General features: G+C 40.3%; 1 protein-coding gene across 6 annotated transcripts in view; it reads left to right on the plus strand.

The window, feature by feature from the left end:
* The window catches only part of RBMS3 (RNA binding motif single stranded interacting protein 3), a 773,699-nt gene that overhangs the window by 228,269 nt on the left and 528,464 nt on the right, over positions 1–16,966 (plus strand). For all 6 annotated transcript variants that reach the window (XM_065932912.1, XM_065932913.1, XM_065932916.1 and 3 more), the window contains exon 3: positions 885–943. In XM_065932912.1, coding sequence (XP_065788984.1) covers positions 885–943 — 59 coding nt within the window. The remainder of the gene's footprint in view (positions 1–884; positions 944–16,966) is intronic.

Below are 16,966 nucleotides of genomic sequence, written 5' to 3' on the forward strand. Positions count from 1 at the left end.
GGACCAGGTTTTAGGAATTATCTTCCTTGTCCCATCATTTATACTTCATAAATGGGCTCAACAAGATTTTCTCATTCCCCTTATCCCCCATCTTTTAAAAAAACCTGACAGTAGATTTTCTGCTAGAGTTATGAAATAATTAATATAGATATGATGTATACAGATATATATGGTAGAAACTCTGTTGTAGAGGAAGCACCATGGATAGCCTATATCATTTGTTATTTACAGCAGATCTTTATTAAGCTTCTATTACCGATGCGTTAGGCATGGGGAATACAAAACTCAATCCAACTTATCCTCTATTAACTTACAGTAAATTAATACCGTTTAAGTAGCAAAAAAAAAAAAAAAAAAAAAAAAAAAAAAAGTCTTATTTGTCTTAGGACCTACTAGGAATGACAGCATTTCAATGTAACATTCTTGCAAACCCTGCAAGGTGATTATTCCAGTTCTCATTTTTACAGTGAGAAAGTGGGCTTGGAGAAGTTATGCTGAACTGCTCAGAGTCAGAGAGCTAGCTAAACGCCAGAGTTGGACACAGGCGCTGATCCGTCTGGTTCCAAGTTTTGTGCATTTTTTCCATGAATCCACAGAGTATAATTTGCTTTGATCACAATCACACACAATCCCCTCTCAGCCAGCTATGACAGCCTGACAGGTTTACTTTTGAAGGTTCAACCCAGTGATTATGGAGGGAAGGAAGCCCATTCTCGAGCTGTAAAGAGGCGCTGGTGAAAAGAGGTTATCCAGCTGTGAAATGGGGATTCGGAGCTTGTTTGCTTGGCTTATTCCTGCTTAAATGTGTGTGCGCCAATGTTCATCACAGTGTTTTAAGTGTCCACTGAGTTACAATAACATGCATTTTTCTCTCTCTATTTCAGGTATGGAAAAATCGTATCCACAAAGGCAATCCTTGACAAAAACACAAATCAGTGCAAAGGTATGTGTCAGGACATCTGTAAGTGGGCTCACACCCGTGTCTCCCACCGATGGCTCCTGCCAGGCGAGGTCTGGGCATCAGCTGCATGAGGATTCCTGTGTACAGTATATGGCAACCTGTTTATAATGATGCCTGGGCTTTGATGAGTTATATTTCTAGTAACATTGCTCATTAATGTTTTTTCATTAACAAACAAAATGAAAATCACAAATCAGAAAAAGTATCAAATTGCTTCAGCGTAAGACTAAATTACCTCCTAACAACTCTGGGTTGTCTGATTTGAATGATATCATCAGTGATGCAAATTGATTTCCTATATAAAAATGAGGAACTCTGGGGAAAACTCCCCATGCAAAACACATTTTCATTTATCTGTTGTTTAAGGCTTTAGCTCCATTGTTTGACTAGGAATGGATTCACTGGTGGGCCCATTGTGTGTAAGCTTCAGCTGTAAGCATCTCACGGTATCTCAGAATTTGTATCATATCAAGCCCTTTTCCTTTTCCTGGAAATATTTCTGAAGTTATTTGACTGTATCTGTGGCTCATGTATTTTTCATGTCTGGGAATCCATACTCTTTTAAGGGTGGCATTCATTTATTCATGAAATCTAAATGGTCTCTCTTGCTTGACTCCGTTTTTACTGGAAAATTGGAATGCTTCTTGTAACATGTGTTATTTGCTCTTTCTCTAATCCAGTCATTTTTATAATACCAACATCAAGAAATATGTTAGATACAAGGTCATTCTAAACATTGCCCCTCTTTCTCATACAAATGTAATGTATACAAATTTTCGGGACATTTAAATGCTGCATATATATCCTGACTTAATTGGAGAATGGTCAGATTCAATTCATCAATTAAAGAAAAAGTGGCATTCCTTTTCTCCTATAAACTCACAAATGCCCTGGGAATTTAGCTACTACAAGACAAAAAGTGGTAAGACAACATTTCTATCATCTAATAGCTCAATTTCTAGTTGAAAATGAAGCTACCAAGAAAGTAATCCTAATATATGTGTTAGGATTCAGAAGCCTAATACATGTGAGAGTATAGCAGAGATGGCTTCAATACAGGAATCCACAAAATAGGATGAGAGGAGAATATGAGGATTCCCTTTTGGAGAATGAAGTTTGAAAAGGCAGAATGAATTGGCCTAGAAAGGTTGATGTTCAGGAGGAAGAATTTCAGAATGTAATTGAGCAGACTCACATACCAGAAATAGAAAAATGCCCCAGTAAGGGTATCATTAGAAGGATGGAAGGGGTTAGGATTTTGGAGGCATTTTTAGAGCTATCCTGAATGTTTTGAACTTAATTGTTTGCATAACTGTTGCTTTTTTTTTTTGAGCAGAAATGATATGGTTTTATCTTGAGTTCTAGTTATTTTGCCAAAGCAAGTAAAACCGAGTTACAAAAGGGAGGAAACTGGAGGCAGAGAGAAAACAATGCAGATTTCAAACACATAGATGACCAGGAAAATGAGGAAGGTCCTCCAGGCACTGGTAGAGAAATGGAAAGGGAGCTATCATGAGTTTTCAGGGGTAGAATTAGATATTTTCTGTGAAGGTGAAAGGACATGGGTAATGAAATTCACATATTGAACTGCTGTGATTGGGGAGGAGGGCTGTGTCAATGACTGAGGCAGGAAGTCCAGAAGGGGTGTGAGTGAGTCTTGGGGAGAAGTGCTGAGGTGATATATCAGGTGCCCTGATCTAGAGGTCCTGGGGTAGCATCCTTGAGGGAGAGGTCAAGGCAGAGCTACACGGCAGCTCAGAGTTGCTATGGTTACCATAACCAAGGGAGTACAAAGGACAGCAAAGGATCCTTGTAGGGGAGGGGATGGAGTGGGGGGCATGATGTGGGTGGCTAAAAACAGCCTTGGATGATGTATACGTACAGAGTTGGGCCACAACTGTGAGTAACTCTCCACTGTCATCTTGTGGGAAGCATGTGTGTGTGAGAAGCATTAGACTGTTGGTTATATTGCTTCCAGACATGCCTGCCTGATTCCCAAAGTCTTTGGGTTAAAAATATTTATGGAAACAGGCTTCCCTGGTGGTTCAACAGTAAAGAATCCATCTGCAGTGCAGGAGCCTCAGGAGACATGGGTTCGATCCCTGAGTCAGGAAGATCCCCTGGAGGAGGGCATGGCAACCCACTCCAGCATTCCTTCCTGGAGAATCCCATGGACAGAGGAGCCTGGAGGGCTACAGTCCATGAGGTCGCAAAGGAGGCGGACACAACTGAAGCAACTTAGCACGCACGCACTCGTCTATAGGCACAGAGAACATTGAGGCACCCGCCTCAGGCAGTCAGTTATACCTGACTGAGCCCCTCTCAGAAAGGCAGATGCTTCATAGTCCAGTGAGTCCTGCAGACCACAGTGGATCTCATGACATGTCTGACCCATGGAGTGGTCTATATGAGGGGGGCCTCCACTAGGCAAAGTTTTGCTCAGAGTGCAGGCAGCTCTTGTCAGTCTACAATACTGGGGACAACAAAAGGCTTGATTGCTAACCTGGAAAAACTGTAATAAAAAGGTTTGAAGAGGAAGAGGATGTAGCTGAAATGGATTGTCAGAGTTCCCATATGCAGTTATCTCTTAATTGTGGAGTTCTTGATCTGGACAAATGCTGTGGGTATCCTTCTCTGAACCCCTAAGACTCCTATCCACATTACCCTCTAACTGCTTATTTAATTGCCTCTGTCTCTCTCCAAAGAGACCTTTTTAGTCAATGAAGACAGGACCTGTGTAATCTAGAAAATGTTATCTTTGGAGCAGGGAATTGCAGGGGAATGTGTCATTGTCTATTGGAGATACTTGAAAAAGATATTAGAACATGTCTTTGTTTTAAAATCAACTTTCTGGGTGTGTTTTATAATGTACATATCAGTATAAATTTGCAAATGCTCTCTTTAAACACATAAATACATAAATATTGAGTCTACTATTCCATAATATTTTTATTCATGATCATATAGATATAAAAAGTAGTTTTGGAGAGTACTTGTCTCAAACATAAGAAGCACTGATAAATTTGGAAGGAGAAAATGGGGGGAGGAAAGGAGAGGAGAAAGGGAGGAACCACCTGGGGACATCATTGGAGGAAGGGTAGTAAAGAGAATTTTATGAGAGGTAGGTCTTTTGTCTTGAGGCGCATGTGAAAAAGTTGGGGTGATCATGTAGTCTAAGACTCCAGGGGCCTTTCCTGGCCTCAGTGTTTTGAGCCTGTGGATGGCAGTGATAGCCAAAACTCAACTTTCACCAAGCACATGATGAGGTGGGGGGCGGGTAGCCTAAAACTAAACCTTCGTTACAGAGAGGTATTACTGCTGCCTCCATGTTTGGGGAAAAATACTACTTTAATGATATTTTTGAGTCATATTTACAGTATTTTGTTTTTCAGGAAAATGACCCCTAAAATAGTTACAGATAGAAACTCCTCAAAATTGGAAGTGAGAGTGCAATTGCATTTATGGAAAATAGTTTATAGTTGATGTGTGCAGGCGAGTTGCTGAAGTTGGGAGGACGGTCACTGTGACATTCAAGGAGTTGATGGGACAGACCCCAGAGCAGCACTGAAGTATTGATTTAAATAGCCAAGAATTGGAGCAGGTGTAATGTTGGGAAAATGGACTGATCCTAAAAGTACTTGTGGAGAAATAGTAGGAAAGATACCAAGAATTTGAAGACCATTGGGAACATGAAGGCATGTTGGTTATAAACTGCTGTGATGTGAGATTCCAGTTGAAGACTTGAGGTAGGAGGGAAGCTATTCAGAGTTAGGAGCAACAAGGACTCCCCGCTTACAAATCCAATGAGAGAAGGGGTGGTAGGGGGAAAACACATTTGGGAGGGCTACAAAGGTCCTATGTCCCCAGGATGAATTAGTTAGTGATTGGAAAGATACAAATTAAAGCAATGTGCAGTGGTCGTTTACATCCACTCACGTTGCAGACATAACTTGCAGGCCCTCCAATGCTGGGTGCTGTGAAACTGATTCACCCCTTCTTTATTTGTTGAGCTCAGTCACTCAGTCATGTCTGACTCTTTGTTACACTATGGACTGTAGCCCGTCAGGCTCCTCTGTCCAGGGAGTTTTTCAGGCAACAATATTGGAGTGGGTTCAGTTCAGTTCTGTTCAGTCCAGTCACTCAGTCATGTACGGCTCTTTGCGACCCCATGAATCGCAGCACGCCAGGCCTCCCTGTCCATCACAAACTCCCGGAGTTTACTCAAACTCTTGTCCACAGTGTTGGTGATGCCATCCAGCCATCTCATCCTCTGTGGTCCCCTTCTTCTCCTGCCCCCAATCCCTCCCAGCATCAGGGTCTTTTCCAATGAGTCAACTCTTCGCATGAGATAGCCAAAGTATTGGAGTTTCAGCTTCAGCATCAGTCCTTCCAAAGAACACCCAGGACTGATCTCCTTTAGGATGGACTGGTTGGATCTCCTTGCAGTCCAAGGGACTCTCAAGAGTCTTCTCCAACACCACAGTTCAAAAGCATCAATTTTTCGGGGCTCAACTTTCTTCACAGCCCAACTCTCACATCCATACATGACCACTGGAAAAACCATAGCCTTGACTAGACAGACCTTTGTTGGCAAAGTAATGTCTCTGCTTTTTAATATGCTATCTAAGTTGGTCATAACTTTCGTTCCAAGGAGTAAGCATCTTTTAATTTCATGGCTGCAAGCACTATCTGCAGTGGGTTAAGATCATGCTAGTTTGGTAGCATCTATTTAAAATAAAAAGTCAGTATGAAAGAGCAATCAGAGATGTACTATGATGTTAGTGATTCTAGTGAGACATTGTCCCAAATATTATATTCAGACACATTTTTAAAGATGTTTTATATGCTGATGCTTAGCACCCCTTTATTCTACGAGAGCAAATATAGGCAAACTCTGATTCTAGTGTATGGAGCATCTACTACTGTTCTGTGGCCATTGTTGAGAGGACTAAACTATGGCACACCATGGGATTGTTTATTAGAGGAAGTTAAATGACTGTGGAAGAACGTAAAATCCTGTGTTTGGTAAACATGGGGCTATGAAATATTTGCTCACAGTTGGGCTTCCCCAGTGGCTCAGCAGTAGAAAATCCATCTGCAATGCTGGAGACGCAGGAGATATAGGTTCAGTCCCTGGTGGGAGGATACCCTGGAGAAGGGCATGGCAACCCACTGCAGGATTCTCGCCAGGAGAGTCCCATTGACAGAGAACCGTGGTGGGCTACAGCCCATAGGGTTGGTTGCAAAGACTCGGGCGTGACTGAAGTGACTGAGCAAGCATGGTGCGTTGCTCGTGGCTACGTCTGCGGTGGGGCCAGAGTGCATGGTGTGAACACTGCCCACTTTGTAGCCTGGTGACCTGTGGCCAGTCTTTCAACTCTGCTGGGTGCCTCAGTTCCCTCATCTATAAAATAATAACAATAATAGGGCCTGCCTTGATAATCAAATGGGCTTGCCTTGTGATTCAGAGTCTGTCTGCAATGCGGGAGACCTGGGTTCGATCCCTGGGTTGGGAAGATCCCCCGAAGAAGGGAAAGGCTACCCACTCCAGTATTCTGGCCTGGAGAATTCCGTGGACTATATGGGGTCACAAAGAGTTGACATAACCAAGCAACTTCCACTTTTCACTTTAATAATCAAAAATACATGGATAATGTTCAACAATACCTCATATTGACTGTTTCCATAAAACACTGTGAATATTAAGCAAAAAAAAGTTTGTATTAAGGTGATAAATTATTATTAACTTTACACTTCTCCAAATGTGTTTGTCTTTTCAGGCAAAAACAAAACAAAACAAAACAAAAAAACCAAGCAAAAACAGCTTTTGGAAAGATTAAAGTGGTTTCAATTATATTTCCAATATTGTGACTCTTTCTGTGATTTCTGAGTAGTGCATAACTATGCTTGTTTATTTTTGGAAAATAACATTACCTGAAAATAACTGAATACGGAGAGAATGCATTTTTTTTTCCTTTGCTTCTTTAATGAAAAGGTAAAAGAGAGTTCTTCTTGACCAATGCTTTCTTTTTTATTTATTTATTTATTTTTTATTTTTCAGTGGGTTTTGTCATACATTGACATGAATCAGCCATAGAGTTACACGTATTCCCCATCCCGGTCCCCCATCCCACCTCCCTCTCCACCCGATTCCTCTGGGTCTTCCCAGCCCACCAGACCTGAGCACTTGACTCATGCCTCCCACCTGGGCTGGTGGTCTGTTTCACCACAGATAATATACATGCTGTTCTTTTGAAACATCCCACCCTCACCTTCTCCCACAGAGTTCAAAAGTCTGTTCTGTACTTCTGCATCTCTTCTTCTGCCCTGCATATAGGGCCATCGTTACCATCTTTCTAAATTCCATATATATGTGTTAGTATACTGTAGTGTTCTTTATCTTTCTGGCTTACTTCACTCTGTATAATGGGCTCCAGTTTCATCCATCTCATTAGAACTGATTCAAATGAATTCTTTTTAACGGCTGAGTAATATTCCATGGTGTATATGTACCACAGCTTCCTTATCCATTCGTCTGCTGATGGGCATCTAGGTTGCTTCCATGTCTTGGCTATTATAAACAGTGCTGCGATGAACATTGGGGTGCATGTGTCTCTTTCAGATCTGGATTCCTCGGTGTGTATGCCCAGAAGTGGTATTGCTGGGTCATATGGTAGTTCTATTTCCAGTTTTTTAAGAAATCTCCACACTGTTCTCCACAGTGGCTGTACTAGTTTGCATTCCCACCAACAGTGTAAGAGGGTTCCCTTTTCTCCACACCCTCTCCAGCATTTATTGCTTGTAGACTTTTGGATAGCAGCCATCCTGACTGGCGTGTAATGGTACCTCATTGTGGTTTTGATTTGCATTTCTCTGATAATGAGTGATGTTGAGCATCTTTTCATGTGTTTGTTAGCCATCTCTATGTCTTCTTTGGAGAAATGTCTGTTTAGTTCTTTGACCCATTTTTTGATTGGGTCATTTATTTTTCTGGAATTGAGCTTCAGGAGTTGCTTATATATTTTTGAGATTAATCCTTTGTCTGTTTCCTCATTTGCTATTATTTTCTCCCAATCTGAGGGCTGTCTTTTCACCTTACTTATAGTTTCCTTTGTGGTGCAAAAGCTTTTAATTTTCATTAGGTCCCATTTGTTTATTTTTGCTTTTATTTCCAATATTCTGGGAGGTGTGACCAATGCTTTCTTAAGGAAAGAAATGGAAAGGTGTCTGAGGTGACATTTTAATTTAGTTAATTACGATTATTGTTTTTACTTTTGGCTCTGATGGGTGTTCGTTGCGGTGTGCAGGCTTTCTCCAGTTGCAGTATAAGGTGGCTTCTCCTGTTGAGGCTGAAGACTCAGCAGTTGCTCTGTGGCATTGGATCTTAATTCCCTGACCAGGGCTTGAACCTGTATCCTCTGCACTGCAAGGCAGATTCTTAACCACTGGACCACCAGGGAAGTCCTGGGGTGGCTTTTTTAAACAAATCACTAAGGGCCTTGAGCCTGTCATAAGAAAATGAAAATTGGATTTGGTCTTCTTGGAGACATTTGCTTTTGAATCATTTGCAATGTGGCCTCTTGACTTAGGCTATGCTCAGGATTTATTGATTTTGTTTTTAAAGATATGATGTGAATTCAGTTTTTCATGAGCTGATGAAAGCAATGTATGAGATGGTGCATGCACTAGTCTCCTTAGAGGTGAGAGGAAAAGTCATCAAAATTAATCTTGAGATATTAACCCAATTTTAGACACTTCCTGTATCTTAGCATCTGAAAGAAAGGTTGTTGTTCCCATCCACACTGCATCACTTCCCACCCCAGGTTCTCTAAGTCTGTAAGGTAGGCAGGCTGAGATAAACACACTCACACGATTCTGGAAGGGGTCTCGGGGAACCCTTTCAGCATAACCTCTCATTTTCAGAATTGTTCTTTTTTGGGTGGTGGCTGCGGCAGCTTTCATTCTGTATAATATGGCAGCATAAAACAAAACAGTCACCAGCAGGCCCAAATGACCAGAAATTGATGAACAAAGCAGGCCGCAGCTCCAGATGGAGAGTAATGAAAAACAGACCACAGTTCATTCACCCACTCAGACACCAGAACCCAATAAGAGCTGTTGTACGAGTCACAGAGGTCCGCATGGCTTTGTTTTCGTTTTTTTGTTTTTCCCCATGTGTTTTCCTCCCGGGTCCAGTGTATTTGCTAATTTAAAAAAGTCAAGGGAAATGAAATAAAAGAAGCCATTGAAAACAAGGTGTAAATCTTCCATGAATTGACTTGTCTCTGCCTTTTCCTGCTTTTTAAGTTTGGCTTCCTCTATACCACCCCCCACCCCTGCCAGCCATTTTTTTCCTGACAGGCTATGTGTTTAGAGCAGAGGGAATGAGTAATGGATATTCCATAGAAAGTTTCCATGCTTAATAGCCAAAGGATATAAGAGCCATGAAAGTGTGCCAAGCATACTGACTTCTAAGAGCTTGAAATACTCCCTTCTTGTCTTTGTTGTCACAGGCTGGTTGAATTATATTTATGGAAGATTATGTTGCCTTTACCATTTCATTGGACCCCTAAAATCAAAGTTGAACACAATAATCCAAAAGTTCTGAAATCATCCATGAAGTTTATTCATTCTTTATTAAATGAAACCATAAATTGTTATTCTTCTCTAAAAGAAATAATTCTGCATACTCGATTCATTTGTACAGAGAGGGATAGAACCCACCTATATTGTTTCTGGGAGGGGTGTGAATAAATGCATTTAGCAGTTCTAGATTCATAACTGTGTTACCTGCTTTTTAAAAGTATTTCTGGGGACTTCTCTGGCAGTCCAGTGGTTAAGACTTCATCCTCCAATGCAGGGGTTGTGGGTTCAATTCCTGGTCAAGGTGCTAAGATCCCACATGCCTTATGGCCAAAAAGCCAAAACATAAAACAGAAGCAATATTGTAAGAAATTCAATGAAGGCTTAAAAAATGATCCACATAGAAAAATCTAAAAATGTTGAAAAATATTTTTAAAATGTATATAAAAGTATTTCTTGGTAACTAAGTATGAGGCGGTATACATGAACAAAGTTAGAATTAATTCATTTTATTTATTATTTAATTTTCTCCCTTACTTACTGATGGGGAGTATTTATATAGCAAGTGGGGAAAGTGTAGGAGATTTGTGTTACACCCCATGAACTTGGATGGGGGAATAGATGCTCTATTTTGTCATATTTTTATGTAGCCTTGGTCTCAGGTAGCCTCAGCCTGCTTGGAGTGGGGTTTTGGTTCCCAGCCAGAGATGCAGTCCAGGTGATGGCTATGAGAGTGCTGAATCCTAGCCACTAGACCAGTGGTCAGTGACCAGGCCTTGACTCTCTGACTTTGCAGAAAAGACTTCCCACAAAGATGGAAAGTCGTGAAGCGAATAAAATATTTATTAGACAGAAAAAACGAAAACAAAAACACGAGTATGGTACATGTAGATAGACACACATGTCTGTCCAGTCTCCATGGGCAGACTCAAAGGGTCTGTGCCCTTGCAGTGGTTTAAATTACTTTTATGGGGCATTTCTTCCAGTTTTCCTTTTGATTTGCCTGGTTCAAAGTCCGTATTTGCTACATCCCAGGATTCTCCCGTGTGTGCATGCATCTTTTAGCCAAAATAGAGACTACCACAGAGCCCTCTTAGGATCACTCCCCTTTGACTTCCAAGGAGCCTACTGTGCGTGTCTCCTGATTTCTAGAATGAGAAATATGTGGTTTGGGTAAGAACCATCCTCCACTCTTAATTGTCCTGCTGTTCTCGTTTTGGAGTTTCTGTCCATGGGGAATGGATCTCCAGTCACTTTACTTGGGTTGAGGGTGAGAGGGCATCTACCTCCTGCCTCTGTCTTTGCAGAGTATGCAGTAGCCCCTACCGAGGGACCAGTCCTAGTAAGTGACAATGACGTGCACCCGGGTAAAATGTGTATGCATAAGAACCATGTGATTTCCAGGAAAGAGCATACCTACGTCAGACTGGTCCAGCAGGAAACTTAACAAGTAAAGGAAGAAGCTAAACACCACGCAAAGCCTCTTTTCTACTACCTGTTGCTTCCCCAGTTCAGCACAAACTAAAGTAAATGCTGTGAAATATATGAGAATCACATCTGAGAGTCACAGGCTCCTTCCTTGGGGTGAGACCACAGTCTAGAGCAAGGAGCCCAAGAAGCAAAGTGACTTGAAAAACACATTTATTTCATTTTCAAATATTGGGATTAGGTTACCAAAAAAAGATGAAAACACTTCTGTTTAGACACCCGCATTTCCCCTTTCCCTTCGGGATATGAAGTGTTTGATTCTTTGCCTGCACTTTTGTGAATTGTACTCCCATCTAGCCCAGTATTAATTTTACAGTCAGGCACAGATGCTCAGTATATGAACATATATTGGCTTCCTTTGTATTGATATTGAGTTTGGTTTTCATTTCAGAAAAAGTTAGTGTAGGAACTTTGGTAATTTCACTCAGAATTTTCCTATAGGTACCTTTTTTTATCGACATGAGAAATTGTCATCTTGGGCTTCTTTTGAGAAAATTCCAATGTTTGTCATCTTATAGCCAGAGTTAAGAGACGACGCCTACCTTGAGGGTAAATGGTCGCCATGTGTTGTTTCCAACTTAGCCAGACAACTGAAGATAAAGACACTTCTCCTGTCAAAGATAATCCTTCCAGGGGACTTCCCTGGTGGTCCAGTGGTTACGATTCCAGGCTTTCAGTGCAGGGGCCATGGGTTCCATCCCTGGTCGAGGAACTAAGATCCCGTGTGCCACCCTGTGACCAAAACTGTCTAAAGATAATCATCCCAAACTTGCCATTCTCGGTTCAGTATATTCAGTATTTTAGAGGGTCCTTTTATGAAAATGATGATGATGTGATGGTGCTGTGTTAACTTTGAGAAGTCTTTGAGATTAATGTAAAGCAAAATATCTCCTCATGTTCTGGGAGTCATGCAACTGCACATTTTTATTTAAGAGTCGTATAGCTCTGTGTTTACTCAGTATTTGCTTATAATCACCATGATTATATACATTAGGCAAAAGAAATCTCTCCACCAACATTAATAGGTAACATTGCTGTTTTGAAGTATAAATTTATATTTGGTATTATTTAGTATCCTTACCTATCTCCCTATCTGTTTTGTGTATAAAGAAATTATTTTATTGGAAAAATATAAATAATTTCTATGCAGTTTAAAATGGCTTAAAAATAAAATGGTAGCCTATATGGGAAAGGAATTTGAAAAATAATAGATACATGTATATGTATAACTGAATCAGTCGGCTGAAACTAACAAAACACTGTTAATCACCTATACTACAATATAAAATAAAAATCACGAGTTTCCCTGGTGGTCCAGTGGCTAAGACCATGCTGCCAATGCAGGGAGCCTAGGTTTGGTCCCTGGTCAGGGAACCAGATCCCATTTGCCGCAACTAAGAGTTTGCCTTGCTGCAATTAAAGATTCTGTGTGCTGCAACTAAGACCCAGCATGGACACATAAATAGTAAAATAAACACATACACACATACATAGATAAAATAAAAATTAAGAAGTAAAATGGTAGAGTTCCTTTGCTTTCAGCCATAATCTGAATATGACTGTCGCAAACCCACATCTTACACTTTCACAGAAATCCTTTTTTTCAGATATCCTGTTTGTTCTCCTGCTCCTGTCTTTCAGTTTCCGGTGTTTAGAGTTTGATATATGTTGAGAGATATGTAAAATGCCCATTCTTACCTCTGCTGTGTGTCAGTCATTTCCTCCATAATTCACCTTCCCAGGAAGTCCTCAGTGGACTCTCCCCATGCTGTTTACACACTTTACAAGTCCACCTCCTTTGAGCGCCATCTGTGAGCAAAGACATTATACCCCTTTATCTCTTGGGCTTTTGTGATTAGTGGGTATCTTCATCTAGATTATAAACTCCTCAGGCTTCTTGTGGACCATACTTTCTACTGCCGAAGTGTTGATGAAATGGGACAGTTCAGAGTGGTCTTAGATCCCAGGGACTTTATCTTTCTCTCTGGGAGCCTTTGATGTCACATTAATAGAAAGAATGAACATGGTTGAGTATGTATTCCACAGGCCTGTAAAGATACCGAGGGTACTGGAGACATAACATACACACATCCCCCAGTTGCTCTTTAAAGTGAAACTGAAAGTGAAGTCGCTCAGTCGTGTCTGACTCTTTGCGACTCCATGGACTGTAGCCTACCAGGCTCCTCTGTCCATGGGATTCTCCAGGCCAGAATACTTGAGTGGGTAGCCTTCCCCTTCTCCAGGGGATCTTCCCAACCCAGGGATCGAACCCAGGTCTCCTGCATCGCAGGTGGATTCTTTACCAGCTGAGCCACAAGGGAGGTTATTTATACCTATGAGAAAAAGGTATTTTCAAAATTATACAGAGCCCTATTTGTAATGTGTCTGGGAGTTCTGCAGGGTAGATTTTTCTGTGACCTTGGACTTGGATTTTTTTTCTCATAGAACCATATTGTCAAGAGTGCTTACTTATCTTACCTTAATGCAGTTCTGTGTACTTTTGAACTGTTCAAGGAATGTGTGTTTCATGAATTGGCATGTGTTTATTAAGACTGGCATTTTAAAATTTAGTTTTCTTTTTTAATTAATTGAAGTGTGGTTGATTTACAATGTTGTGTTAATTTCTGCTATATATTATAGGGACTCAGTTATACACACACACACACACACACACATATTCTTTGTTATATTCTTTTCAATTGGAGTTTATCCCAGGATATTGAATTTAGTTCCCTGTGCTACACAGTAGGACCTGGTTGTTTATCCAAGAGACTGGCTTTGTTTATAGCAAAAAGTGTAAGTACTTAAAGGACTTTTGTTCATACTTTTCGGTGATGGCTATATGATAGCCCTCAGGATTTTTCAAGGCCTATAAGCCTGATATCTTTGAGGAAAAGTGCCATCCGTCACAGTGGCAGGTGGTGGAATTCATTCCTAGTTGGTAGGTTCCGAAAGGAAAAAAGAAGTGTGCCTTTGTTCACCCTTCGTCGTGATGTTCACTGTGTAGCATGGTTGTACAAGCTAAGAGGTGAAGGAAAAAAGCTAAAGAGTCTTGCTTCCTTATCTTCCTTGGCTTTGGAACCATAGTAAAAGCTTAAAGTAAAAGCATAGCTTGTTTACGGGATGGTGAACAGTCATTTGATTTGATGCTTGCCGTTGTTCTCCTTGACTTAATGATTATTCATGTCTTTCTTAAAATAGCTATTTTTCCTTTTCTTCAGTAAAGGAATGAGAACTCTGGAGTAGTAAAGAGAAAAATCCGTGCACATGACTGAAAAAAGAACTGAACTATAAAAACTGAAATTGAATTCGAAGGATGAATGTATCATTTGTTATGATTCTGTAAGTGGCTGTAAGTGGGCTCACATGTCTCTTTATCCGTAAAATATTGGTGATATAAGGTCTCTATTTCATAGGATTATTTTAAAAACCAGCTTGGTTTCCCCTGTGTGTTTTGAAATAGAAAATAGCAAGGTTTGCATTTAATTTGTACTACTTCTTTTAGAAAATGGCAGTTTAATTGCTAGGCATCTGAATAGACCTACTGGTCATTAAGCTGACATTAGCCCTGGGTTGGAAGAAACCTGTATTCATGAAGCATCTATGGGACACCTAGTCTGTGCCGCTTTTGAAGATACAATTTCTCTCAAGAAGAAATAACAAAACGCTTAAGCTGCAGATATAACAGCTGTTCACATCCTCGGGGCTTGTCCACTCTGGGAAAAGCAGGAGCTGAAACAAAAGATTTTAGAGAAGCCAGTGCTAAAAACCACATGAGGCTTTGGGCTTAAAGTTGATGTGAAAAATAATGATGTTTGAGATTGTACTAAATGAAACCAAGTGGCAAAATTCCAAGAGACACATCCACCCACAGTTTTAACCTGTTATTACTCAAAGGTTCTCATGAAATGTTTTTGAGTAATAAGGGGTTAAAAACTAGAAAATTCTTTAATCTCATATATATAATATAAAAATTATGGCTAGTACTGTATTTTTCATGGAGAAGCAAGTTATGTGTAACTCTATGGCTGATTCATATCAATGTATGACAAAACCCACTGAAAAATAAAAAAAATAAAATAAAATAGAAAAAAAAAGAAATTAAGAATAATTTGACTATGGAAAGCTATTTGAATTTTATTTTTTAAATAGAAATTACATTATTTAAGGTGAACAACATGGTGATACAATATGCATGAATGCCACGAAGTGATTACTATAGTCAAGCTAATTAACGTGTTACCTTATAGAGTTGTTCAGCCACTCAGCTATGTCTGACTCTTGGCACCCCCATGGACTGTAGCACGTCAGGCTTTCCTGTCCTTCACCATAATCCTGGAGTTTGCTCAAACTGATGTCCACAGAGTTACCATTTGTCTGCGTGTGTGTGTGTGTGTGTGTGTGTGTGTGTGTGTGTTTGTGTGTGTGTGAGAGAGAGAGAGAGAGAGAGAGAGAGATGAGGGTACTTGAAATCCACTCTGTTAGCACATTTTCAAGATCCAGTTCTTCAGGATTAACTATTTTCATCATGCCTCCCATGAGATCTCTAGACACGGTCAGCTTACAAAGCAACAGTTTTGTACCCTTAGACCAACTTCTCCTCATTCCCCCCACATTTCTACTCTCTGTTTCTGTATATTTGATTTTTTGGTAAGTGATATGATGCAGCATTTGTCTTTCTGTATATGACTTATTTCATTTAGCATAATGTTCTCCAGATTCATCCATGTTGTTACAAATGGCAGGATCTCCTTTCTTAAGGCTGAATAATATTTTGTTGTATATATACATATATATATACACACACATCATATTTTCTTTATTCATCTGTTGATAGACACTTAGGTTGTTTGCATGTCTTGGCTGTTATGAATACAGTTAACAAAGGGGTGCAGGTATATCTTTGAGGTACTGATTTCTTTTCCTTCAGATAACTACCCAGAAAAAGCATTGCTGGGTTATATGGTATTTTTCTTTCTAGGTTTTTGACGAACCTCCAAACTGTTTTTCCAGGATGGTGGCACCGATTTACATTCCCATTAACAGTGCGTGGGGGTTCCCTTTTGTCTGCATTTGGTATCTTTTTTGATAGTAGTTATCCTAACAGATGGAGCTTTCTACTTGAAACTAGTGGTAAGGAACCCGCCTGCCAAAGCAGGAGACATAAGAGACTCGGGTTTGATCCCTGGGTTGGGAAGATCCCCTAGAGAAGGGAATGGCAACCCACTCCAGTATTCTTGCCTGGAGAATCCCATGGACAGAGGGGCCTGGTGGGCTACAGTCCATGGGGTTGCAGAGTCACACACGACTGAAGTGACTTAGCATGCTTCAGGTATAAGGTATGAGGTGACATTATGGTTTTGACTTGCACTTCCCTGAGGATTAGTGATGTTGAACATCTTTTTACTATCTTTGGCCACTTGTATTAATATATTTTCTTTGGGAAAATATCTATTTGGATCCTTTACCCACTTGTTAACAGGGTTGTTTTTGTTTGTTTGTATGCTATTAAGTTGTATGAGTCCCTTATATATTTGGGATTGTTGTTGTTGTTCAGTCATTAAGTTGTGTCTGATTCTTTTGAACCCATGGACTGTAGCCCACCAGGCTCCTTTGTCCATGGGATTTCCCAGGCAAGAATACTGGAGTGGGTTGTCATTTCCTTCTCCAGATCTTCTAGACCCATGAATTCAACCCACGTCTCCTGCACTGGCAGATGGAAACTTCACTGCTGAGCCACCGGGGAAGTCACATATTTTGGATATTGACCTTTTATCCAGTAAAAGTTTTGCAAGTATTTTCTCCCAACTAACAGAAACCCTTAACAAACCAAAGATTCTCATAGGAAATCTGGAATTTCCTCCAGTGTTACTCAATTTTTAAACATTGTTTTAAATCAAATAAGAATAGCTTCAAGTGAAATATGTTATGTGC

This window comes from Muntiacus reevesi, chromosome 4 (genome assembly GCF_963930625.1).
Source record: "Muntiacus reevesi chromosome 4, mMunRee1.1, whole genome shotgun sequence".
Taxonomy (NCBI): domain Eukaryota; kingdom Metazoa; phylum Chordata; class Mammalia; order Artiodactyla; family Cervidae; genus Muntiacus; species Muntiacus reevesi.